Below are 26,901 nucleotides of genomic sequence, written 5' to 3' on the forward strand. Positions count from 1 at the left end.
AATTAAAATAATAAAATAAAATTTATATATAAAAAAACAAATTCACAGACTAATGATAACTGGGAGAATAGAAGTACAAAAGTCTTATTTTTATTTTTATTTCTGTTCTTTTCATGCATGTGTTGAATGCACATGCTGGTCTCCGGTCCGGTTAGGGCATTTCTGGGACCTTAAATCACCAATTTCTCACCCAATCAATTCCAATTAAGGTTTCTTCCTCTTTTTCGTTCTCTCTCCCTCTCTATTTCGTCGCTGATATCTCTCAAATTCTGCTCTTAGGGTTTCGTAGAACAATTCGAAATTCAATTGTTTTAGGTCCGATTGTGGGATCAGTATTTTTTATTTTTTTTATTTCGGATGAACAATTCTGATTAGGTTTTCTGTTGATGTTGAATTCCAAAGTTTTGTTATTTGATTGGACAGTGGTTTGCATGTTTCTGTAGCTTCCGTGTTAAGAATGGATTTGTGGGTTTTCTTTGAACGCTCACGATCAGCTTCCTCCGTTGAATTTATAGTTTTTGTGCCATGTGTGACCTTAAAATCACATCCTTGAACTATCTGCTGTCTGGAATCAATGGATTAACAATGGAAGTAGGGAATTGAACAATTTTTAATAACACAAGTTGCGTGATTTGTACAATAATTGGATTGTATGCTGTCTTTAAAAATCAAAACAAACGCAAAGTTGAAATTTTCTTAGATGATTTGATAAAGAATCTTGAGTCAAGAATTTGTAAAATTCAATATTTAATGGGATATAAGTTTAAAGTAATCGGAAGAGCTTCTGATGTCTTATGATTGCAAAACTTGTGATTATGTATTTAGAGCTAAACATAATGCTTATGTAATTTACTATTGCTTGCCAGCTGAGAGTGTTTCTGATCTATATGTGATGGGTGCTCCGAAGCAGAAATGGACTGCAGAAGAGGAACAAGCACTTAAAGCCGGAGTTGTCAAGCATGGTGTTGGTAAATGGCGCACCATACTGAAGGATCCAGAGTTTAGTAGTGTCTTGTACCTGCGGTCAAATGTGGATCTCAAGGTCTGGTTACCTTGTTGGTTGCATTTGTTGATGTTTTATTTTGTTGAGGTTCATTATTTCATTTTCCTTACATTGTAATGAATTAGTGTTGGTCCATCTATATTACTATGCACAACTTGTTTTTGTGGTTCTGATATGGGGTTTTGGATAGGATAAATGGAGAAATCTGAGTGTGATGGCAAATGGATGGAGCTCTAGGGAAAAATCTAGGTTATCAGTCAGAAGGGTGCATCAGGTCCCGAGACAGGATGAGAACTCTATGGCTATCACTGCTGTTGCTCCAAGTGATGAAGAAATTGTTGATGTTAAGCCTCTTCAAGTTTCTAGAGATATGGTGCATATTCCTGGTCCAAAGAGGTCTAATTTAAGGTTGGAATCTTGTTTTGTTTTGATATGGTATTTTATTTTATTATATTAGCTACCTGGTTTGCTGAAAAAGTTAAAAGTGATTCTTCAGTGGTGCTATTTGCAATTGTTTCTAGGGAATTCTTACTGGCTAACAAGTGTTAGGGTCATTGATCTAATTGCTGGCATGTTTGCTGGATTACTTTTTTTTTTGGTTGCATGCATCCTAAAAAGCTTTCATTTCCTTTAAATTGTGTGTGTCTTTGTTGTTTTTTGGGTGTAATTGATTTATGTCTATCATGACAGTATATGTTTTTCTCTGTTTACTTTATACAGTTTGGATAAACTTATAATGGAAGCGATCACTTGCTTGAAGGAGAATGGTGGTTCTAATAAGACAGCTATTGCAGCTTTCATAGAGGTATGAAGTGCTAAGCCAAACTTTTGTTTGTTCTGCTTGCCCTAGATAAATTGATAAAATAATCAAATGAAATTGTCCAATCTTCATCAAATTTGCTTATGGAACCATACAAGTGTCAATGGAATTTTTCAGCATTTTTTGATCTGCAATTTTCTGAGTTTAATAACAAGGCCTTTTAGTTTAGATTTGTAGGGAAAAAATGTATGGCTTTCTAAAAAGAAAAGCCCCTCAAGGTTAATGTCGAAGAAAAGCATCAGGTTTTGAGAAATATATTAGTTTTCGTATTGGTTTAAAAGTTCCAAGGTGAGACGACCCACTGTTGACAATATCACAATTAAGATTGTAGGATTGCACAATCATATGATTTTCTCCCTTAATAGCGTGCTAAATTGGACATATGATCGGGAACAAGTGAGATTGCAGCGAGATTGTGATCTTCCTTGTGTAATTGAGGGATTGCTGTGCCATTCTGATCCTGGAGATTGTTTCTCTGGGTCAGGTTTCGCAACCCAGTTCATCTAGAGCTTAGAGATTTGAACCTGTTTCGAAACCCTAAGATTGTTTTTTTCCACACCCCTGTCTTCTTCTGCCTCTCATTTGCACAACTCTCTTCTCCTTTCTCCTATCTTCTCCAGTTCAAATCCTGTCTCTCAATCTCAGGCTCTCAGCTTTTGCATTGTTGTGCTTTGTCTCCTATCTTCTACCTCATCTTCTTCATCTCCTCTCTTCTAGTTGGGCTGCTGGGATTCTGTTTTTCCTTCTGTGATGGTTATAGTTCTTCCTTGGACATTTGCTGTGCTGGCTGCGCTGGAACATTTTTCTTCTTCTGCTTCTGTTCTTTCTCAGTTCACCTCTGTTTTTCTGAACAAAATATGTCCATGCGCCTGATTGGAGATGCTTATATTATTTTCTTTAGGGATTTAGGTTAGCTGATTATGAGTGAATTATGAAAAGCTTATGTTTTGTATTTTATGTGACTGTTTATGACTTATGAGTTACGTTGGACCTATCAATTGAGTTATAAATCTATGAATTTGAATTTTTAGTTTAAGATTATTTTAATGTTAGATTTGCAAGATTTTTTCTTTATCTTTGTTTTTATTTTTAATCATATGGGTGTCTTTATGTATAACTTTGTGTCTTTTGGTAGGATTCTACAATCTGTGTTACAATCTTTTGATTTATGACCTTTCACCCCCTCCCGATTCCTAGTCATATCTTGATTTATCCAACAATGAGGTGACCTATTTAAGTTCAATCAATAGAGAGGTGCAACTTCACTGCTTTCTTGTAATGTCAAGATCACATTCTTGAATCTTGAGTGTACATTTGGTCTATTCTATGATCTTTCCTTGGCTGAATGATCTTGTCCCCCACCTCTAAACATGAATATACTTGATAGTAATGATGCTTAAAAATGTGATGATGGTCAAACTTTCTAATAACCAAAATTTTTATGGTTATGGAATGACATTACATCTGCTTATTACTGGTGAATTTCCCATTTGGTAAAGTACTGCTCTACTTCATATTCCATATGTTATAAGCTATATTGTTTCTGCTTTCAACAGCAGTTGAATTTCATTGCTTTGAAATCTGTAGGACCAATATTGGGCACTGCCAGGCTTAAAAAGTATGTTGTCTGCAAAATTAAAGTTTTTGACAGCAAGTGGAAAACTGATCAAGGTATATTTCTACATGTTTAATTATGCCGTGTCTCGTTGTGAGAAATGAAACTCCTATTTATAAGTGGCATAAGCTCTCCTCTCTAGTCTGCCTGACTCTTAGGAACAGGCTTTTCTCTAAATTGAGTGGTATCAAACCCAGTTTGTTCATCCACCAGTGTGGATGGATTGCTTTTACAAGCTTATGGGTTTAAATGTAGGAGCGTGAATATTGAATGAGATGGAAACATGGAACTGTCATTTAAAGGAGTGGGCATAGATACTATTTCCTGGACAAGTACTGAAGCATTTAGTCTAAGCTCTGTTTGATTAGACAATCTCTACAATTACTCATTATAAGACTATGATGAAGTGTTTGGGGTGCAAGTTGGGTTTTATGCCAGGACCAGAGGATTAGGGGAGATGGCTGAAACGAATATAAGTAGAGGTGTAGGCAAAACAATTGAAACTTGAAAGTACTGATTTTTGACTAGTTAAAATGATAAGAAACAATTCTAATCGAGATTTTATTCTGGTTGTTGTTGCTGGTATTACTTGGGGTTTTAAATAGCGGCCATAGCAGCGCTATTTGGTGATTCCAAAAAAGCCCTTTGAACGTGACATTAGGGATTTTTTGGGGAGGGGGGGTATTATAGGGATTTCAATTTTCAAGAATGATATCAATGACTGTAATAGTAGTGAAAATGATAAAGAAGACTAGGATTTAGAAGATAGTGATTGATAATTGATGATTCCTTCTTATCTAGGAAACTTTGCATTTGACTGTTGTTGGTATTTACTTGTTTAAGACACATATGACTTTTATTGTTAACTATGAATGCTATTAATTTTTATCTTTTTTGAGATTTTTTATGTATATAGTATACTTTTGTAAACTATACAAAAAATTTCAAGATAGTGACTATCCGCCATCTCAGTTTTTGGGGCCGTCTGTCACGCTTTGATATCTGGGATTTAAGACATTGTTGTTATTCAACACTCATGCATTATTTTATTCACTGTTGCTTACGTATAGATGCTGCTTGTGGGTAATTAATTGGTAAGGATTGCGTTATACAGCTATACATTGTTTAACTCCAAACTCATGCATAGACTTGCACAAAGTTTGTGTGTTTTGGTAAGAACTAGAAACAATTTTTTATAATATAATTTTCAGGAATCCATTGTCTTGATTTAATGTTTTTAGTCATTTGGTTTTACGTGAGCTTGACAAGTATTCTGAATGTTCTCATTTTGAGTGGGAGTTATATTAAGTTGTTTCTATTAGAGATCTTACTTTAGGGCTGACTTTGGTATTTCAGGTAAATCGCAAGTATAGAATTGCACCTATAGCAGCATATTCTGACAGAAGAAGAAACTCATCCGTGTTATATTTGGAAGGGAGGCAGAAAGCCTCTATGAAAATTGACAGGGATGAGACCAACATCCTTACTAGATCTCAGATAGATTTAGAGTTAGAAAAGATAAGGTCTATGACTCCACAAGAGGCAGCTGCATTTGCTGCTCGAGCAGTTGCTGAAGCAGAAGCCGCCATTGCAGAAGCAGAGGAGGCAGCAAAGGAAGCAGAGGCAGCAGAAGCTGATGCGGAGGCTGCACAAGCTTTTGCAGATGCTACAACAAAATCAGCGAAAGGGAGAAAATCCCCAAAGAGGGTAAAAAAACTTTTTTTCCCCACTTTTTCCATACATGATACTATAATACATCTATAGAAGACGTAGATTTTTTTATGCCAAGGAAATGTGAATTTTATTTTTCATATAACCTAGTCATGAGGGCAAGTTTCTCATATTGATCGGACATGTGATTTGGTTTTATCATTTTGGAGACATTCCATTTGGCTTCTTGGTTTTCCTTTTTATTTTATTTTATTTTATCCGCAAATGCTTGCTTGTTAGTTTTGTTAGAAATGTTAATTAGGAGAATTCAAACCCGTGACCTCTCCGGCTCCCTTCTTTCTTCCCCAACCACAGGGTCAACCTTATATCTCTTGCCTGCTTAGTGATTCCCTGCTATCTCTATCAAATAATGTAGTATTCTAATTTTTTGGCATTTTTAAATGTGTAGATCCATGCTTGATGGAAGTTTGAAGAATTAGACTCGAGGAGAGATGAACGGTGGAATTGAGTAGGACAGCCAGCCAGCTAAATATCATTTGCTGGTATAGTCTATAGTTTGCAATATTGGAGGCTCTTGTGACTATGCAAGTTTCACCTTTATTAGGATATATTTTTGGATATTGAAATATCCTTCTTGTAGATAGAACCATTGTTTGAATCTTTATTGTAATTTCTTTATAGCTGTTGTTACCTTAGCGCTCTGTCCATGTACTTGTTGTTTATAGAAAGTAGATGTTTAGATGAATGGGAATTCGTTCAAATTTCTTCTGAAACTAGCAGCTTTATCAAGTGCATTTTCACGTGTTAGAAAGCGTTTTTTAAGTGTTTGAAGTGTCACGTCCTGCGCGTTGGAACCGGGTGCTTTTTCATTTCTAGACTTGTGTTTTATTTGTGTAAACTTTGTATGCATATTTAGAAAGGTAAAATAAATTAAGTTTTTCCAATAGGTAAAATTAACTTGTGCATACAATTTTTTAGAGAAACTAAATGAAAGTATTGTCAACAAAAGTTGAAGTGTAAAAGTTAATTTTAATTTTTGAGAAAAGTTTAATTTTTTAAAATTTCTTTTAGTTAAAATGTATACGAACAAGTTTATCTACTTCAAGCAGAAGAAAAACTTAAAGGTTAATTTGTAATTATGATTTGTATCCTAATGGATCGGATGATAATAATTCATTTTTATTTATTAAAAAGTTATTTAAAAAATTTGATATATTTGTTAAAAATTCAATTTGATTTATGCATTAATATTTTTTCATGGATAGATATTCATCCAAAGAAAAGAACATGTTTTAAAACTTAATTATTTTTATAATACTTTCTAAAATAATAAGCCACATTAAGTTGATTAAGACTGTTTTTGATTGATCTCAATTGAGGCTAATTTATAATTCTAAGTTGTATCTTAATGGATCAGATCATGATAATTCATTTTTATTTATTAAAAAGTTATTTAACAAATTTGATCTATTTGTTAAAAATTCAATCTGGTTTATGCATTAATATTTTTTCATGGATAGATATCCATCCGGGAAAAAGAACATGTTTTAAAACTTAATCATTTTCATGATACTTTCTAAGATAATAAGCTAGAACCTAGGTTGGTTAAGATTGTTTCTTACCACCTCAATTGAGGCTAATGTTTTATTGACATTGTTCAAAGTTTTTTTTTTTTTTATTGACGCTAGCAAAAAAATGAGCTTCGATCACTGTCTATTGAATAAAATATTAATTGACTTTAATTGAACGAGCAATGGGAAACAACAAACAGGAAAAAAACCAACAATGAAGAGAAAGAGCACAAGGCTCACTTATTCAATTTTCTAATTTTTAAAATATAATAAATTAAGCCATTAGAGTAATTCATATCAGCGGATGAGATTTAGTGTAAATATTTAGACTTACACATAATATAAACAGATCTTATCCCATATATAAATACATAAGTTTATTTGTGCTTTCATTGCTCTTAAAGTTGAGTTAAAGAGTTAATTGAGAAATAATGTGAGAGACTAGACTTATTCATTTTTATATAAAAGGAGATATGTAAATTAGAAATCTTATCTTAATATATATAAATTCACTTACATCCTAGACATTTATTTTTTCCTAAGCTTATTAATTCTAGTATTCCATATTAAAATTGTAACTCCTCTTATTCTTTAACCTTCATATTAATTATGAGTACAGATCCGACCAGAGTTTGTGTAATATTTGGAGCAGCAGGTAGCTCAAGTGCGACTTAATATAAGTCTTAAATTATAGACTTTACCGCACTAGATGAATGACAGTTACTTCGGACATCCAACACTTTTGTTGGGACACCCACAACACAGCATAACACTAAAATGTTCTTCACCTTTTTTACAGATTAAAAATTCATAAAACTCATACGAATTGGCGATCCGTATGAGTTTCTTTTTTTTAACTCATACGGATTGTTGATTAGTTTTTTAACTCATACGGATTGTTGATCTGTATAACCAATTGAGCTAGTAGATATATAACATTAAAATTTCTAATTTATATTTAATGTACATGCAAATTTATATAGTAAATTTTGTGATGACTATTTTTTATCTAATAAATAATTTGTTTACATATATAAATTATAAATAAAAATCATAGATTTAATAAGTATTTACATATGTAAAAAAAAAATATCAAATTTATTTAATTATCAATTGCTATAAAAACATCTAAATACATCATTCAATTAAATATCATATTTAATTGAATGATGTATTTAGATGTTTATTATAATGATTAAAAATTAAATAAAGATGATATTTAATTGAATGATGTATTTAAATTTTTTTATTACAATTGATAATTAAATAAATTTGATACTCTTTTACATATGTAAATAATTATTAAACCTATGATTTTTATTTATAACTTATATATGTAAACAAATTAATTATTAGATAAAAAATAATCATCACAAAATTTATTATGTAAATCTACATGTACATTAAATATAAATTAGAAATTTTAATGTTATATATAGCAACACTATTTATTTATAATATAATGTATTTATTAGCTCAGTGTATTTTATTAATAATGATGTAGAAGACACAAGTTAAAAAAAATTCATACGGATCAAAAATCTGTATGAGTTGAAAAAAAAGAAAAAATAAAAATTGATACAGATTGTCAATCCGTATGAGTCATACGGATCGTCGATCCATATAAAAAATGAAGGACATTTTAACTCTTTCGCTATATTAGTGGATGTCCCAACAAAAGTGTTAGGTGTCCCAAGCAACTTAAATGAATTCTTTACAAAATAATAGTTGTTCCATCGAGGCCCAATCAATTATATATATATATATATATATATATATATATATATATATATATATATATGGCCCAATTAGTTCTGCAAATTGAAAGCCTATAAGGTTTCTTCTTAAAAAAATATCATAAGTTGTAGTTGTAACTCATGCTGAAGATATTGTTAATTTGGTATTCTTTTATGGTTTATATTGGACCTTCATGAAATAATTATAGATATTATAATGAATTGATCTAATGTGATAAAAGTATAAAGTTTTAAGACTTATATTGACCGATCATTAAGTTATTGTAATTCTATTGCACGGATATGCACTCATTAACTATAACCTACTATATTAAAATTATAACTCCTCATATTATATTAGTCTATTGTTCCTTAAATATCAAATTTTTAAAAATTCATAATTTTTATTTTTTTATTTTTTAATTAAGATATTTTGTTCTTACTTTTTAAAAATATATAATTTTAGTATTTTTTTTCTTTTTAGACTTAATTATGTTTTTTAATTTTTTTAAATTAATATTATTAACAATTAAATAATTAAAAAAATATTTTTCATCTGGATAATAAGTATTAGAATTGCAGAATTTTAAAAAATAAAAAATAAAAATATCTCAATTAAAAAAAAAATAACTAAAATAAAATATTTTAAAAATAAAACATAAAGTGTCTTAATTAAAAAAAATAAGAATATTTAAAAAATAAAAAATAAATTGTCTCAATTAAAAATGAAAAAATAGAGAAATTAAAATTAGAAATTTAAGAAAATAAAAATAAAAATTATATTTTAGCGATTTTAAATTAAACTTTTCTTTTGTTTTAATGAACAATTTATATCATACTCTAATGAATGTTAATGAGAAATCCCTCAAGAAATAGGATTGGAAGCTACCCCAACTTGTCATAGGATTCTTTCTAACTAAGTCAGCCATGCCATGACTCAAATCTCAAAGCATCTGCAAAAAGCAAACTGTGCAACATCTTCTTCATAATCCTTGTCTCCTGTCCCTCTTCCTTGGTGTGATATCAATTTAATGGGGCAAAAATAATAATTATTTATGTGATGATATCAATAAAATCTCAAAATCTCAACCCATCTGCAAAAAGCAAATGGTCCAACTTATCGTCCCAATGAAAAATCTCTAGATATTATGATTCTGAAGATACTATCCTGACCTTTGAAAAATTATTAGAAGATCTTAATTAATAATCATGTGATAAATTAAATTTAATAATAATTAATTTTGTTATTTTTAATGAGTTAATTAAATTTTTAGTCCTAAAATTATGAAATTTTGAATTTTTATTCTTAAATTATTTAAAATAAAAATTGATTCCTAAAAAATTTATTATTATTAAAAATAAACTTGTTGTTAATGTATTCTATTAAGTGATATAATGTCATAAACAAAATAGATTAGATGACTTATATATATATGTCAGGTTCAATTTGTTGTACTTGAATCATTTTGGAAATTAATGTCCTCCATCTTATTTTATTTTTATTTTTTTTATTAAGTAATTAGCCTTTTTTTGTTTGGTTTTATTTGACAATAATACATTAAATCAGTTGTTTTAAAATCATAAATTAACACATCAATTATGACTTAGTTGAAAAATAAAAAAAATCAATCATTTGACAACTTAAATAAACAGTTCAATAGTTAACATATATTATTAATAATAAGAACTATTTATATTGACAAAAAAATTTGGAATTAATTTTTTTAAAAATAATTTAAGATAAAAAATTTAAAATTCTAATAATTTAAAAATTAAAAACTTAATTAATTCCTTTTTAATTTAAAAAATCTTAATTAATTTAAAGTATTAAATTATTTATATATCATATCATTGTCAATCCATCATGGCATAATTGACAAATCACCTGATAATTTCTTGTTACCCAATTTGACTACATGACCAACACTAATAATTTCTTGTCCTAGGATCTTCTTTCCACCTCATGATTCAAATCTCTAGGCATCTGAAAAAAGCTAACTGTGCAACATTTTCTGCATAATCCTTCCCACCTTTGGCCTCAAAATCTCAACCCATTTGCACAAAGCAACTGGTGGCAGTAACGGTGGCCATTGACTTGTTCAATTGCTCCAACTTGTCTTCCCAATGAAAAATCACAAGATATTATTAGGATTGTGACCGATGCTACCTAGGCTTTGGAAAATTATTAGGTAAACATAAATAATTAAAGATATATTTATTAAATTTAAAATATATTTAATAATTATCTAATAATAATAATTAATTTTGTTATTTTTTAATTTAAATTTTTTTAATTAATTACAAATATTAAATCATCTACATATAAAAATGATTATTAATCAATTTGAATACATCAACAATACTATGGGTGGATGCATATTAGATATTAGGGGATAATTTTTTTCACTAAATAATTTTTTATTTGAATATATTAAGTAAATATTGTTTTTGTGCCTATACAAAATTAAGATTGTCCTCATAAAATAATTTTTTAAAAAACACAATGCAAAAATTTGAATATTTATATATATTTTATTATGAGATGGTGTATTTGTGAAAGTTTATAATATTTTTTTATCTAAAAATATTGTTTTAAAAATATTTTCTAGATCTACCTTTGGTTACAATCTTGTCTTCAGCGATACGGTCTCCAACATTGTCCATGACACTCGTGCATTCAAGAATTTTTCTTAGGACAAGAAATATTTCATAATATATTTTATTAAAAATATAGTATATTTTTAAAAATACATAATGTCATGAAAAAAAATATAAATAACTAAGTTTCTACATTTTACAATTATCTTTTATCCATTTTCATTAAAAATATTATGTCATTATTTCATTTTCAATATTATAAAAAAATATCTTATGTGATTAAATATTCCATTATTCACAAAATTAATTGTAGAGCAATATCTTAAATAATAAATTCTCTTTATTTATTTATTGTTTTATTTAGAAGTTGAGATAAAATTACTTAAATAAAAATATGTAATATAAGTTTATAAATTAATAGTTGTGTTATGTTGGATGTTTATTAGGGAAGTTGGAGCATTTCACAAAAAAAGGGAAATTGAAGTTTTAAAATTAGGCTATTATTTTGACTCTTATTTTTTTTAGGGTCAGTTTATTCCTTTTATTTTCAAAAGGTTTAATTTGATACCTTAATTTATGTATATTAGATTTAATTTATTTTTTTTATATTGAAATTTTTCAATGAAGTCTTTATTTTTAAAATAGATTCAATTTGATCTTATTTTTTTAAAATATATGAAGATGATAGAAGAAAAATAAGATCAAATTGAACACATTTTAAAATATAAAAAAAATCTAACTGAATCTTTTAAAACTAAAGGAATCAAATTGACCATAACAAATAAATTAGAGTACTAAAATAATAATTAAAAAGATAAAATAGTAAAACTAGTATCAAATTGAAATTTTTATAAAAAAAATATCTTATAGAAATGATACCTATTTTTTATATTACATGCACGTATATAAAGTAAAAAAAAAACTATTACATCCAATATATGTGTATTGTACAAGATTTTTGTAGAATTGCATCATTCTTTTATAATTATTTTGTGAATATGATAAGAAAATTGTAATAATGAAATGAGGTATCAAGAAAAAACTTTGAGGAGGTCTAACCAAAAGTGTTGGCAAATGAAGAACTAATAAGGTCGTCTTTGAGCTTTCAGCAAATTTAATTTTAAAAAATGTGTGTACTTTGATATAATAAAATGAAAATTTATTACATAACATTAAATTTATATAAGATGACTAAACAAAAAGTAGAACTATTTTATCGAAACAAATTAATTTAAAAATGAAAGAAATCAATTCAATAATTAAATTACCATACATTTTAAATTTTTAAATTTTTTTAGATCTCTTTCCAAACACTACACCCTGGTATTTTCTAATGATTTTGTTTAATATTATTTCTTTAAGATGTGTGTACATAATAACTTAAAATTAAATATATAATATAAAATTATATATTTGATTTATAAGTTAAACTTTATTTTAGCTCCCCCAAATACTTTGTTGAAGTTCCGTTGTCACTAGTTGGTTGATAAAAGGAGAGACAAGATGGTTAACGATTTGATTTCCTCGGCCTCTGTTATAAAAAAATTAATAATTAATATTTATTGATAAAAAAATATTATGAATACACATTTGAGATCAATCAGATCATTGTGGATATTAACATGATATGATGAATACTAACTGTGAAGGTTTCAAGTTTATAGAGTGGAAACCTGACATACTTGTTATTTATTTATTTATAAATATTAGTTATTAATTTGTTGATTTTGTAAAAAGAAGATGGAATCCATAATCTTTTTCATCTTTTGTTTTATCTTAATCATCCAACTCATCTTGTATCTCTAACATGTTTTTTAGTCTTCTATGTATATGGATCACTCTTAAGGGTGTTCTTAATCATCCAACTCACCTTGTATCTCTAACATGCTTTTTAATCTTCTATGCACATGCATTACTCTTAAGGGTGCTCACATTTTATTAGACATCATGTGATTTTCATTAGGAAATGGACTTTATTTTCATCCGAACTAACCAATTGCATTTAGCACTCACCAATTGACATTGCAATTTGCAAGACATAAATTATTACTATGATGTGGATGAAGGCCATCTGGTGGCATGACTTGTACTGATATATTATAAATAGATCACTTTTATGTACTTGGTTATTCTGAATTGGAACATCATTATTTCAAAATTTAATATTTACGTAAAGTTCCATCCAATCATACAATTATTTAATTTTAATTGGTTTAATACACAAAAATTTGTGTGTGCTATATATAACAATTATACTTAGCCCAATTGTAGATGCACACATTAGTAAATTCTCCTGAAGCACAAGACATAGAAACTCGATTCTTTCCTTTGAAAAAATACCTAATGAAACAAAGTTACTTTTGTCCATTTTTCAGAACATATCAGATGTAAGACATACTAGGCTTCTAACTAGTACTTAAAGAGGGTGAAAGATGGAGCTTTCGAAATTATACTTATTTGCATGTGCTGTGACAAGCCTTTTTTTTTCCTCTCCATTTTGTTGAAGCTATGACAACGTAGCTCAAAGTGGACATGAAAGCATATAGCTGAGGGAAAACATGGAGATGGATTTTCAAATAAAAAACAGCATAGACATGTGCTCTTAGGTTGTTGTAGATGGACATTTCCTGACCCTTCCCAAGCAATTGTCCATTGGCCTTGTATGTGGCAAGTATCTCACAGGGCAATTAGGATTATGCTGTTCAAATCTGTGCAATCAAGAAGTAGCATTGTTAATAGAATGCTTGTTACTATCAATAAATTGCTCCATCTCTTTTTTTTTTTCCTTTTGATACACATACATGATTGGCTACCTTATGTAACAGTTCAATTTATCAAACTGTTATTGTAAGAACGTGCATGAAAAAAAAAAGAATGAGATATGCAAAAGATCATAAATGATATTACTAATCCTAGTAGGCAGGTATTCCCTCTCTGTCCATTGGATTTTATACATCTCAAAACGAATTCAATATATTTAGAAGTAGACTTAGGTTTAATCATAGATCTTATAAACTATGGACAAATATAATTTATTCTGGAAAATAAATTTAAGCAATGCTGCTCACCGGTAATTCAGAAGGAAATGGTGAAGAAAAACTGCTATTTCCATCTTGGCAAGATCATTCCCAGGACACAATCTACTTCCTCCTCCAAAGGGAAGGAATTCTCCAGCCTTGTGCTCTTTCTATGAATCAGCACCACCAAATTGAAAATTAAATGATAAGGAACATATACAAGTGCAGAATACATAGACTTTATTCAAATCAGTTAAAAAATAAAGCTTGGCAACTTACATTCCATCTATTAGGGTTAAATTCCTTTGGATCAGGAAATATTTCAGGATCAAGGTGAACTGATCTGAACCACACAAGCACTTTCCAACCTTTTGGAACTGTGTATCCTGTATCACCTCATTTGCAGTTAGTACTTTTGTGACATGAATGAAAGATTATAGTTCATGCCACATCATGATATTCTCATAACATTTATGTAGTGAACAAAAATCATACTAGTAAGTAGTGGTTATTTGCACCCTACTCAAATCTAAGCTCAAAAGAAAGGAGAAGAGTATAACTTTGTTTACTTCTTTTATCATATCTACCAAGCAAGGTCAAGCTGATAAAAAGTTATGATATTGGAGATGCAATAATGTCTTTATGAATCCTTGTAAATAGAATATTCTGATATTGACAGTACTAACCATTGATATTAACATCAGTTTTTGCCTCCCGAAAGACCACTAGTGAGAATGTAATCACACGCAATGTTTCATCAATCACCTAAGGAATGTGGAAAATGGAAACATGTATAAACATAGTTGATCCAGTATCAGTTGATATTAACTTCAGATAAACAGATGCATACCTTATAAAGAAAATCCATCTCCCGAACTTCCTTAAGTGTCAACCCTTTCTGTGTTGAAGGCCTTCTCCTTATTATTTCTTCTTGTTCTGCCTACTCAAGGAGTAAACCATATTAGGAAGTAAAAGCTAAATTTTGGTGTCACACTGTTATACAGGGTAGGACATGCTGACACTTTCCAAGATGAAGCGATTAAAATGTATGTTTATTGTCCCTTAGAAAATGTAAATTTAGATGGACTATGATAGTTAAATTAACTTGATACCTTAGCCTTTTGGAGATATTCTGGGTGCTTTTGCAGGAAGAAGGTTGCCCACATGGTAATATGTCCTGAAGACTCGTGGCCCGCATTCAAGTACATCAACATGATGTCAATGATGTCCTCATCACTCAACTTTCTTTCATCATCTTCAAGATCTATCAGAGCATCCATCATATCTTTGGCTTTTCCAGGCAGATAGCCCTTCCTTAAGTTTCTTCTCTCGTCCACAATAGATTGAAATATGGCCACTAGATTTTTCCTTGCCTGAAATGAAAGCATGAAGTGATAAGATGTTGTACCTAAATAACTACAAAATTTGCATGGACTATATTCTGTTCCTTCATGTTATAATCTTGAGTCTGACTGAAAGGGACTACTGATTCATTTGAAGAACGTACACACTAATGTGACAATGTCATTAATGATATAGTTATCCTTGAATATGCTTGATTGAGGACCAAAATCAACGAAAGAGAAAATTTGTTGTACTTCTAAGACTGAACAGAAGACCTTGTCTGAAGACATTTTTAGTTTTTCCTCAAGCGAAGGATAAGAATGTCAAAAGCTTCTCCTCAAGTAATGACAAGTAACTTTAGTTTTTACCATTAACCACCTCATACTTTGAGGTTAATGCTGCAAGAAAAACACTACTATGCATTTCATTCAAATTAAAAGCAAATAAATGCTAATAAAACTTTTTTTTTCATACAAGTCCTTGTCATCAAGTTTTCAACTCAAACAATCACATATAGATGTTTATACCAATATTAAGTAGCCCCATAAAGAATAATGTTGCTGACCCTGAAAAAGGCATTTGCACGTCATTATTTGATTTGAAAACTTGATGTAAGCATATAAGGAACTTTATCTAAGTTGTCTTTCCACACACTTTTATGCTAAAGTTACCTTGAATGCTTTGTGGTATGCAAATCCGGGAATATTAATACACATGGCTCTAACTCCATGATTAAGTGCTGTGTATTCCCTCTCCAAAGCCTCCATAACATGTTCACTCTCTGAGCTAAGGAAAATATGCATAATGATTTTGAAAGTAAGCTTCCTGATCTCAGTTAAGAACTCAATTTGTCCCATGTTGGCCCATTTCTCCAAGGAAGATTTCACATTTTTTTCAATATATGTCAAGTAGAGGGACAGTGCTTCCATGCCATTGATTGAAGAGGATGTCAAACGCCTAAGGCGCTTATGTTCTTCATAAGACATTGAAATAAATGACCTCTTTCCAATGAGCTCTATAGTAGATTGAGGCCAACCAGGTGTGAATTTATCGTCATCTGTAAGCACCCTTTTGCATATTTCAGGTGTTGTCACAATTATACTTGGATTTCCAAACATCATGGTCTTGTACATTCCAGTTCTTCCAAATCTTCATAATTTGTTGATTGAATCAAAGCCGTTAGTACCATCAACTATGATGCACAAATATGATATATGTAATGCATGTAATGACATTTTTTATAACTTTGTTAATTTTTATAATAATTATTTTAAAAATTATGTAAATTATGATTTTTGATTAATTGACCGTGTACAAACTTTTAAACTTTCAATGTATGCATGTTGAACTCTAGAAATATAACAAATCTAAACTAATATGCTTCTGGCATTACTAAAAGTAACAGAGAAATTATAAACCACTGTGTGGACATAAATCATTATCGATTGCCTAAAAACAGAAATATATAGTATCAATTTTTATTCTATTAGGAAAACTTTCATGTTTGAATACGATTGCATCACACCTATTGACAACAAAATATATCATTAAAAAGTGACCCACTTTTAACAGGTTGACCAAAGATAACACAACTAAAGTTCATGTTTGAAACCTACCAATAAAAAAATATTTTCTATTAAATTTTATAAGACAAAAAAGTTTCATATATTAAAAAATGTCATATATGTTGATAAAAAGACTTTTAAGTATTGCTTTTATACTTAAATTAAAAAAATTCTCTTAAAATTTACTTTAAACTTTATTTATTGTTGGGCTAATCCTAACTTTAAAATTAATCTTTATGTAGTTGTTGGTGTCTAACACTGAATACTACACGTCTACACCGCAGATACATTTGGAAGTATCCAAGAGCAAGTATGAAATACGTATCCAATATTAGTAAATGAAGCAAATGCATGTGTCAGTATTTCATAAATGACAAATAATGTATCTGCATGATACATGGCATGATCAAAGGTGAAACTTTACGTTTTCGTTAAACTATTTGCTAAATTGACAACAATAGATACATAATTAAATAATTTAAAATGTTATAACGACATTTGATGTGTTTGCCCAAGCACCTATAATATTTAACCATTCATGAAATACACAGCAAAAGACAACCTATCTAAGTATCTATGCTACAAAATTAAAATATTTTGTTAAACTTGCTAAATGACATCAAGTGTCTCCATCATCTTTTGTCCCTCCCTCGTATTCAACAACGCTTTAATTTTTTATTTTTTTTAAACCACAACTAACCTATGAAACTTCTTTGATCAATTTTCATTCTTAACAAAAATAAATAAAATCCGACTTGCCATATAGTGTGTTTGGATCACATTCTAGAATCAATTTTATCCTACAAAATCATGGTCATACCACAAAAAAGTAGAAACAATTATTTTTCTATTTTACATTTACCCTAAAAAATAAATAATTATTTTTCACCATAAAATTAATCCATACACACTAATAAAGATCGAGGGGTATATCATTATATTTAACAACACATGCAGGACCAAAAGTTACGCTTGGATTCGAGAACTAGAATCAAATTTGAAACACTTCGAAATAATATTATTGCCAATGTTGGGGGGAAAGGAAGTTACTGTGAGAACTATTGCTCTCCATGGAACTTTCATTGATAACTGTTCCACTTTATTCCAAGAAGATAAGCCAATAATACTAGGCGACAATTCTATGCCATATAATATAAGCAGTATTATCAATTTAGATATTCGATTTAATCTTAAATTCATGTTTAAAAAAATTCCAAAATGTACTATAAAACTTTATAGACCAGCTTAATCACGGAGGGCCCACGCTGACATGGACTCCACATCATGACGTACGTATCCGGACATCAAAACTTATATATTGCACGTATTGCATGATAATTTTATTAACGTAAATTTCATTCTTATGTGATGAAATGTTTAAATTGTTTTTTATTTTGAAAAAGTATACATTTTCACATAGTAAATATTTACTTTATTTTTGTTTGTTTTAAGGTGGACAAGTCATCGAAAGTAATTTTTTTCTTTTTGCATGTATAAATTTCAAATAAAACTCTCAACTAATCATAGGTGTTTAAAATTTTATTTCTTAAAATTTAAAATTACGTAAAAAAAAAAGCACTTAAAATTAGCTGCTAGTTACATTAAGTCACACCCCCACACAAAAATACTCAAAATTGCTTATTTGTATGATTACCAAAAAAAAAATTCTTTAACATTAAAATACAAGTTTGAACATATTTTTATCTTTAAAAAAAAAGGTGTGTATTTAAAAATCATTATAAGAAGGGGTGTGAATTTCTAACAATTAAATTAAATGGAAAAAAAATCAAATAACTAATATTTTTCATATTAAAAATTCAAGCTAAACTTTTTGAAAATATAATTCTTTTTGTATAAAAAATTGCTCAAAGTAAATAATTAATTAATTGATTAACTAATTAAATAAATAAAGGGTAGAAAGCAGAAACAGACAAAATTTGGAGTATCACACTGTCCACAACAAATTGTGGCTTCTGCGCCACTGCCACATAGTAGAAGAAAACTTGTGACAGTGCTCTGTGTGAGAGAGAGAGAGAGAGAAAGCATGGTTAACAAAGTACAGTGAAAATGACAAACAGGTGCAGCTCCTCTCTGAATGAATTGTTTTGTTTTGTTTCGGTTTGGAAAGGGACTTCAATTCCAAAAGCTAGAAAGGTAGCATTATGGTAGTTTCACTTTCACAAAGGCCAGCCAACTTTTTCTGCAAAACTAGATATAAATAAAGTATAAAAAAAAGTACATTATCTTGTGCTTCTTGGACCACTAATTGTAACAGCAGCAGCTTTGGTTAAGGCCTAAGGGGTGGTGTCAGTGGCCTGAGGTGAGAGGAGGATCACGGGAACCATTGACCCTTTGAGGTGTGTTTGGATTTCGGCTGAGAAAGTTTCAAAAAATATGTTTAAAAGTAAAATGGGTTTGGAATCATGTTTAATTATTTCTCAAAAGTATATTTTTTAGAGTAATTTTTTTTGTTTAGAAATTTAGTTTGAAAGAAATAAGACTTTAGAGTGCTTGTATTTGAAATGGTTACGATACATTTAGATAAAAATAAAATAAAAGTAAAAACAAGGATCCTATCCCTTTAATAAAGTTATTTTGCCTCAAATATATACTTTTCATCTGATTTTTAAACATGCAAAGATACTTTTCCAAACTCAGAATGTAAACTTAAGTTTAACTCAAACTTATATTTACAAACTTTAATCCAAATTACTTTTGTCTCGCATATTTTTTAGCCCGAAACACAGTTTATAAACTTAAATTTAAGTCAAACTTAGACTCACAAGTCACAATTTAGAAATAACAACTAGTTAATAATAATAATAATAATAAGTAGTAGTAGTAGTAATTAAATTACCTGGAGACAAAGGAGGAGATGAAGGAATCAGGGTCCTTGGACTTGAAAGCACTGAGAAAGGACCACATGTTGCCAATGAAGGGCCATCCCATGTCACCTGGTGGCAAAGAGTACTGCTTCACACCCAATTTGGATTCATAGAGCCACCAATTTACATTCTTGAGGATAGATCTTAGGACTAAAAGGGCACCAGCAATGGCCACAAGGACAACCCACATCCACATGGAACACATCATCATCATCATTATCATCACAGACTCAACTCACACAACTTCCTCACACTCTTTCTGTGTATTTATAAGGGAACTTGGGGTTTGGTATGTGGAGAGAGAAAGAGAGGGGAGAGGGGAGGGATAGGAAAAGAAAAAAAATAAATAAAGGAAATTTTATGACAGCAGTGAGTGGCTAAAATGAATTTGTGTAAAGTTATAGAACATAGACATAGAGGTGGCCGGCTTTCTTTTCCCATATTTTGTTTTGTTCAGTGTACCTAATTACAACAAATAAGTGCATACTGTGTATGTGGAATCATTCCACTAGCTAGCTCTGTTTTTAACAAAGTGATATATTGATAAATATTTTCTTATTTTTATTTACTAACTATCATTATTTATTGTGGACATTAATAATTAATAAATCTTTAACTCATCATGCAAGATATTAATATTTTAAAAAAATTACAAAATAAGTTTGGTGCTCTAAAAATAACCAAAAGTTGATTAGTAATTGTATTTTCACCGTTGTCTAACTTATCTTAAATAAAGATGGTTTAAACAACTTTATAAAATATTATTAGTGTAATTAAGAAAATTTTACTAACTCTTAATTATGAAATTGTTTAACCTTATTTTTGTTTAGGTAAGTTAGACAATTTTTTTTTGGAAGATACATACAAAAAAAAACCCAAAAAAATAGCATTTGTTTCGACTCTTTTGTTGTTGTGATTAGTAGTTATTTGTGTGTCGCTTAGTAGTCCTCTACCAAATGATGATGTTGAATTCCATGAGTCGTCATTGCCAAGTTTGGGGATAGAGTGTTGATTTGCTAGCACCTAAATCTTGTAATACACATAATTTTTTTATATCTTTTTCTTGTCATATTATGATTAATTTTATTAATCACTTTTTTTTTCTCTCTTTTTTCTTTTTTTAGTGTCTACACTACTTGGGGTGTCGATGAATCGCGAAAGATACATTTACATATTTATATATCTCAGAACGGTGGGAGTCTTCTGTGGCTATTTTGTACTCATTCACAATTTTTAATTGAAATAAGTATCTAGAATCCTATCAAGTTAACTTCCATTGTTTGAAAGTTAAAAAGTTTTATAGCATTTAGAGCAAGAAAGGAAATATTTTCTGATCCTTCTCAACGATCATGTGTTAACTTTACGACTATTAGGAAACAGGAGCAAGAGTGGACATCATAAAAATCCTCAAAAATCCCCTTATTATTTTTATGCTCCTTTTGAGAAAAACAGTGTATAAAGCTCACAATGTGATAATGGAGTTGCACCATATAGTCCAATTAACTTTTTCTATGTATGCTGTTTAGTATCTATATTCGTCTTTGATGTGAGTTTAATTTGAAATTTTTGAATCAATTTTTGAATCAAACCGTGTTGCTCTTGAAAAGGCTTCTTGTATAAGTAAATGATTCACTGTTTCATCTTCCTTCCCACATGGTGGTTGGAACTTGGAAGAAATTTATTCGATGATCCAGAAGACTCCGCACTATATATAGAGGCTTTTTGAGTCTTAGCTTCTTCACAAAAGCATAGTTTTTGAGGCTGTAAAGTTGCATTTTGATTGAGGCCTTTCCCAATATCCTATATATTTTTATTAGGATTTTGCTCTAAAGTAGGCACTGGTTAATGCAATTTCATGAGGATATCCTCGTAGTCCTGTGTGTTCAGAGGTATATATTAGGGAAATATTTATTCAAGATGGATTATGAATATGATCTTCATATTTTCTATCACTTAATCCTCCTGTTAATAAATATAAGGATTTACAATTCATATATAATTTAAAATAATAATTGATGCAAGACTTGAACCTACAATATTTTTGCGTTATTAATACGACACTCTAATCAGCTGAGGTGATAAATCAATTATATGATAAAATAATTAATATCGCTATATAACATTAAAATTTTTAATGTATATTTAATGCATATATAAGTTTACATAATAAATTTTGTGATAATTAATTTTGATCTAATAATTAATTTTTTGACATATATAAATTTTTATTGAGCCTGTGTTTTTTATTTAAAATACATTATTATATCAAAATTAATTGTAATAAGATCAAAAATAAAAATATATTTAATGTAATAATTATAAAAATTATAATTAAATTTATTAAAAAAACATTGTAATCCGTATAAATTATAGAGATTCTCAATCCGTATGATTCTTATGGACTATAAGTTTATTTGCAGGAGTAATTTTTGAAAAGTCAAAAATGAAAAAGTTAAAAAAATATTAAGTGTACAAGAAAATTATGCGGTACAGGGAGAAAATTCCGAGCAAATTAGGTCTTGGTCCAGACCTTGTGTTGGGTTAGGCTGTTAGCCCAAAACAAATGTGGGAGCAAAAATAGATAATTGAAGGATTAATTTGATTTTGCTTGTCTCTTTTGGTGGCTATTCATCACGATAGTAAGATATGCATTGTTACATGACCATCTAATTATAAATAATTATGTATAATAATAATAAGTTTGTTAATTTTGATGATAATTATTATTTTTTATATAAAATTAGCTGGCTAAACTAGTTAGCAAAAATATTTCAACTATGGCACCTTTTAACCAACCAACTAGAAACACATCAAATATCAATAAGACAAAAGAAAAGAGCAAAATACCTGATTAAGAATCTATAAGAAGCCAAAATCCATGAGCAAAATCAGATGAATCCATAGGAAGCCAAAATCCATTATAACTAATTTAAAACATGATTATTGATTAAGAATATGAAAACTTTTATCCTAACATATCATACCCATTAAACTCGTGTAAAAAATTACTAGAGATGCTATTTGCACAACAAATTATATAACTAAGAGATAAAGAGTCCCGTGGAGGGTAGATGAGTGTCAATTAGCTTCTGGAGATGATGTTTGGGGGAAATATCAAACATTCAAACTATGTCAGGTGTCCAAAGAGAACAACTTGTTAGCTGTATCACAAGGCTTTTGGGGGGTTCATTTCTAAATGTGTAATTATTGGGTATTAATGTATCTTTTGAAATTTGGCTCAGACCTGATTTGTGTAGACCTTCTAATTATTGGACATAATAAAGACTTCACTTCTTTTTTTACAGATCACAATTTTCTTACGTTGGAGAAAACTTTGTTCAATTCAGTAGGATATTATCAATGATAAAATTCTTCTTTTAAGGATTAAATGGCCTTTTCGCTTTAATTAAAAAATGGTTTCCTTTTAGAAAAAATTATACAACTAAGGTTATGATTCACAAAACTATATAACTAAATATTAAAAAGTTACCTAGAAGCTAAAAAATCAATTGAAAGCTGAAAATTGAAAAATTAACTTATTAAATTATAAGTATTCAATAAAAACTAGTTGTTGAAGTAGTTGAAAAATGTAAAATAACACAAAAATACCAATAAAAATGAATAAGTATATTGAAAATAAAAGTGAAAAAAATTATAAAAAGTTAGAAGATAAAAACTACTAAAAAAAAGTTTATTTATCAAATAGTCAAACAAGTTTTTTATTTAATAAAAAAACCTACAAGCTATTTGAAATATTGTATTAAACATAGGCTAAATGTTTGATAAAATTAGCGGTTAAAGTAATGGAAAATGTAAAATGATATAAATGGCATATTAAAAAAAGATAAAAGGAAATTGAATAAATATTTGAAGGTTAAAATGAAATAAAATATAAAAAATTATAAGCTAGTATTTTAAAAAAAATTCTATTTGAAGCAATATTTCAAAAAATACTATAAACTATTAAAAAAAGTTAAAAACTATTTAAAAAAAATATTTACCTAACAATTAAACAAGTTTTATAATTAATAAAAAAAATTAAAAACTAACTAAAATAATTTATTGAACATAACCTAAGAGAAAAAAAGAGAAAAAGTTATAAAATATAATGAATGACGTCGTAAAAAGAAAAATAAACTTAAAAAATATTGGACTAAAATATGAAATGAGCTAAGCCAAAATTTTAATAGTAATTTTCTTTTTTAAAAAATGTAACACCATGGACTAGTGCTAACACATATGGGGGAAATGATTAATATTATACCCCCGGTACCATAACTTATTTTAGAAGGTGAACCTATCAATGTTGATCAGTAATACACAAGTGCATTTAAATGTGGGTGGATTTGGATCTTGTGTGTTTTTTGTAAGTTGATTTTTTGGTCATGTGGGTTAGGCCGAATTAGAAGCTCTAGTTATAGGTTATTTTTTTAAGATTGACTTAACTTTTTTTAAAGCCTACTTTAGCTTATTACTTTGTTCAAAGATCTATTTCATATTGAATTTTTGAAATAGACTTATCTCTGGATAGGATAATAAGCTAATAAGTCAATGAGATAAAACTATATGTTAAACAAATTATAAACTATAATAAATTAACAGTTACTTAAAATATAAGATGGATAAAAATAAGTAATTTGTATTTTATAAGAATCAAGTTTAACTTGCTTATATGATATAAATTTAATTTCAAGATTTAATTTGAATGTCATTGAAATTAATTTAAATGTCAATTTTACAATAAGACTCTTAAACAAGACATCAACTTATTATTCAAAAAATTTATTAGGTTATATTTGACAAGACATTTCAGTTAATTTTTATTTTTTAATTAGTTGAAAAACTTTTTTGATTGTTTGGTATACGAACTTTTTTAGTAGCTTTTTATGTTTTTTATACATTACTTGAAATAATGATTTTTAAAATACTAGTTTTTAACTTTTTATATTTTCTTTCCTTTTTATTCTTAATATATTTATCAAATTTCATGCTTACCCTTTTTAAAAGAAATCATCATTTTATTATTTTTTTTAGTTATTTCACACTTTTCAGTTATTTTAAAAACTAGTTTTACTGAACACTTATAATTTAACAAGTAAATTTTTCAGCTTCCAAGTAGTTTTGTCAAAAACAGTCTTAGTATGATTTTATATCTAGGTCAATCGGCTTAATATTTAATAAATAAATAGATATATGATTTTAATATATTATAAAATTTAATCATAATAATAATAATAATAATATACTAATAAAAAGTTATCATCTAATTAATTTAAATAGGTTGACCTATCAGATCTAAAAAGACTTTTCAAATAACCTTAAATTTGACATTTTAATCAAATAAGATTTCATAAAAAATCTTTGTCTAGTTTTTTTTTCTTTTCAAAATAAGCATGGTCTAAATTGACCTAATGTAGACTAAGTCATGATTAGGGGTGGAAGTAGACATGGGCACCTCTCGGGCGTCTATGACTCGATTTGATTAAGGTCTGACTTGACTCAGCTTATTTAACAAAAAATAAACTCAAATTTTTTAAGAAGTTTATTTAGTTAAATAGGTCAGGCCACAGGCTTTACAAAAAGTCTATTAAGCTGATGGACTGATCTGTTTAGCAATAATACTTTATAATAAAATTATTATTATTAATATGATATATATTATTATATTTAAACTACAAAATTATTTTAATAGTTTGACAATTTGAATCATTTCAATTAATATTTGAAATAGGTTAATTCGTATAAGCATAGGTGGGTAACATGAATATGATTTTTTTTTGTGAGACTTAAAAGACTTTGGAAGCATGCTACATGTAATGTTTGTAGTCAAATTTTGTCCATATCTTATGGTTAAAAATGGTCTTGTTGTTTTTAATGAAAATATTTGATTTTATTTAAAAAATAATATTTTTTGCACTTCTTAAAATGAAACATGCATTTAAATAAATTAACGGGTATGTCGAATTTTTACAAAGGCTGAACCTACACCTAAAAATAAACTCATGACAAATAATAGACTCAAACTTAAGTTATAAAAATATAAAAAAGATTAGATTAGATTTATATAAGATCTGGCACGGTCTAACTCATTTTTACTTTTAGTTATAATTTATAAATATTCTAATAAGATCGTTTGACTTATTCTTATTCCTTGATGTAACTCTATTTTAAATATTGGTAGAGATAAGTTAAGTGCAATTTTTTTTTTATTCAAGCCTTAGGGCTTAGGCACAATTTATAATTGTATATCTGAATAACAAAAAGATGTAGTCTTGTACATAACTAATAATAAAGAAAACAGTTTTGATTGACATTTTCACTCTATTTCTTAGTTCCAAATGTTTGTATAAATAATAAAAAAACAAAAAAGTGAAAATAAATATATTGAAAATCTTATTTTATTATTTCATATACATTTAATATTTAAAAATAGAAAAAATAAAATAATATTTTATAATAATTAGTGTAAATAAGAAATAAAAATGTTTACAAACTAAGGGTATGTTTTGGGTCAACTTTTTTTTTTTACTTATAACTTAATTTTAAATTTAAGCTAAAAATGCATTTTTTAAGGGGAATCCATTTTTAAAAATGTGGCATATTACTAGGAAATATATATGGCTCTTTTGCTTTAAAAAAAAAAACTAAGGAATGGAGTTTTTTTTTCTCTTTTCTTAATTTGTTAAAAATAAGCTCCTTAATTTTTTAAGAGTTTTTATGAACAAGTGTTTGGTCTAGCTTTTTCTTAAAAGTAGCTTATAAACAAGAAAAAAGTTAGGCAAAAAATACTACCTAAATACATAACATAGCATTAATCCCCATCTTTATTTTCCTTTCAATTTTATATGTTTTTTCTATTTTGGTAATCGAAATTTTAAAATTAATGACCCCTGTCACTTTAATAATGGATGAGTTAAGTGAGTTGCAATTGGCGTGCAACTAATATAACTTATAAAATCATAAAAAGAATAAAAATAACTTACATGAATTTTTTCTATTTTATCTATTTTGAAAAACACAATTGAATGGCATTATAACTTGATTACCACTAGCACTCGTGGAAATAAGGATACAAT

The 26,901-nt window shown here is 28.3% G+C and overlaps 2 protein-coding genes across 5 annotated transcripts; one reads left to right on the top strand and one right to left on the bottom strand.

Moving 5' to 3' along the window:
• Positions 1–57: 57 nt before the first annotated feature.
• On the top strand, positions 58–5,913 carry MYB55 (MYB transcription factor). Of its 4 annotated transcripts, none has more exons than NM_001354191.1 (7): positions 58–209; positions 867–1,042; positions 1,194–1,411; positions 1,724–1,808; positions 3,411–3,494; positions 4,795–5,145; positions 5,558–5,913. In NM_001354191.1, exons 2-7 carry the CDS (start codon positions 893–895, stop codon positions 5,567–5,569), a joined length of 900 nt encoding a protein of 299 aa, NP_001341120.1. In that variant the 5' UTR covers positions 58–209; positions 867–892; the 3' UTR covers positions 5,570–5,913. The 4 variants fall into 4 exon arrangements, with proteins under 4 accessions (NP_001341120.1, NP_001341121.1, NP_001341119.1 ...); NM_001354190.1 differs by having other exon boundaries at positions 100–315; NM_001354192.1 differs by lacking the exon at positions 3,411–3,494.
• A 7,409-nt stretch (positions 5,914–13,322) lies between these two features.
• Positions 13,323–20,280, bottom strand: LOC100813185 (ent-kaurenoic acid oxidase 2). Its single transcript, XM_003533045.4, has 8 exons — positions 19,798–20,280; positions 16,047–16,524; positions 15,144–15,404; positions 14,882–14,971; positions 14,718–14,796; positions 14,311–14,417; positions 14,083–14,201; positions 13,323–13,722 (listed from the first exon to the last, which is right to left on the bottom strand). The coding sequence occupies exons 1-8, from the start codon at positions 20,046–20,048 to the stop codon at positions 13,617–13,619; spliced, it is 1,491 nt and encodes a 496-aa protein (XP_003533093.1). The 5' UTR covers positions 20,049–20,280; the 3' UTR covers positions 13,323–13,616.
• Positions 20,281–26,901: the final 6,621 nt, after the last annotated feature.

This window comes from Glycine max, chromosome 9 (assembly GCF_000004515.6).
Source record: "Glycine max cultivar Williams 82 chromosome 9, Glycine_max_v4.0, whole genome shotgun sequence".
Lineage (NCBI taxonomy): Eukaryota > Viridiplantae > Streptophyta > Magnoliopsida > Fabales > Fabaceae > Glycine > Glycine max.

Coding starts and splice junctions, on each gene's coding strand:
- MYB55 (NM_001354191.1), top strand. CDS start 893: ATGGGTGCTCCGAAGCAGAAATGGACTGCAGAAGAGGAACAAGCACTT. Junction 1,809..3,410: donor CTATTGCAGCTTTCATAGAG/GTATGAAGTGCT, acceptor TGAAATCTGTAG/GACCAATATTGGGCACTGCC. Junction 3,495..4,794: donor CAAGTGGAAAACTGATCAAG/GTATATTTCTAC, acceptor TTGGTATTTCAG/GTAAATCGCAAGTATAGAAT.
- LOC100813185 (XM_003533045.4), bottom strand. CDS start 20,048: ATGATAATGATGATGATGATGTGTTCCATGTGGATGTGGGTTGTCCTT. Junction 16,525..19,797: donor ATCTCCTCCTTTGTCTCCAG/GTAATTTAATTA, acceptor CAAATTATGAAG/ATTTGGAAGAACTGGAATGT. Junction 14,202..14,310: donor TTAACCCTAATAGATGGAAT/GTAAGTTGCCAA, acceptor GCTGATTCATAG/AAAGAGCACAAGGCTGGAGA.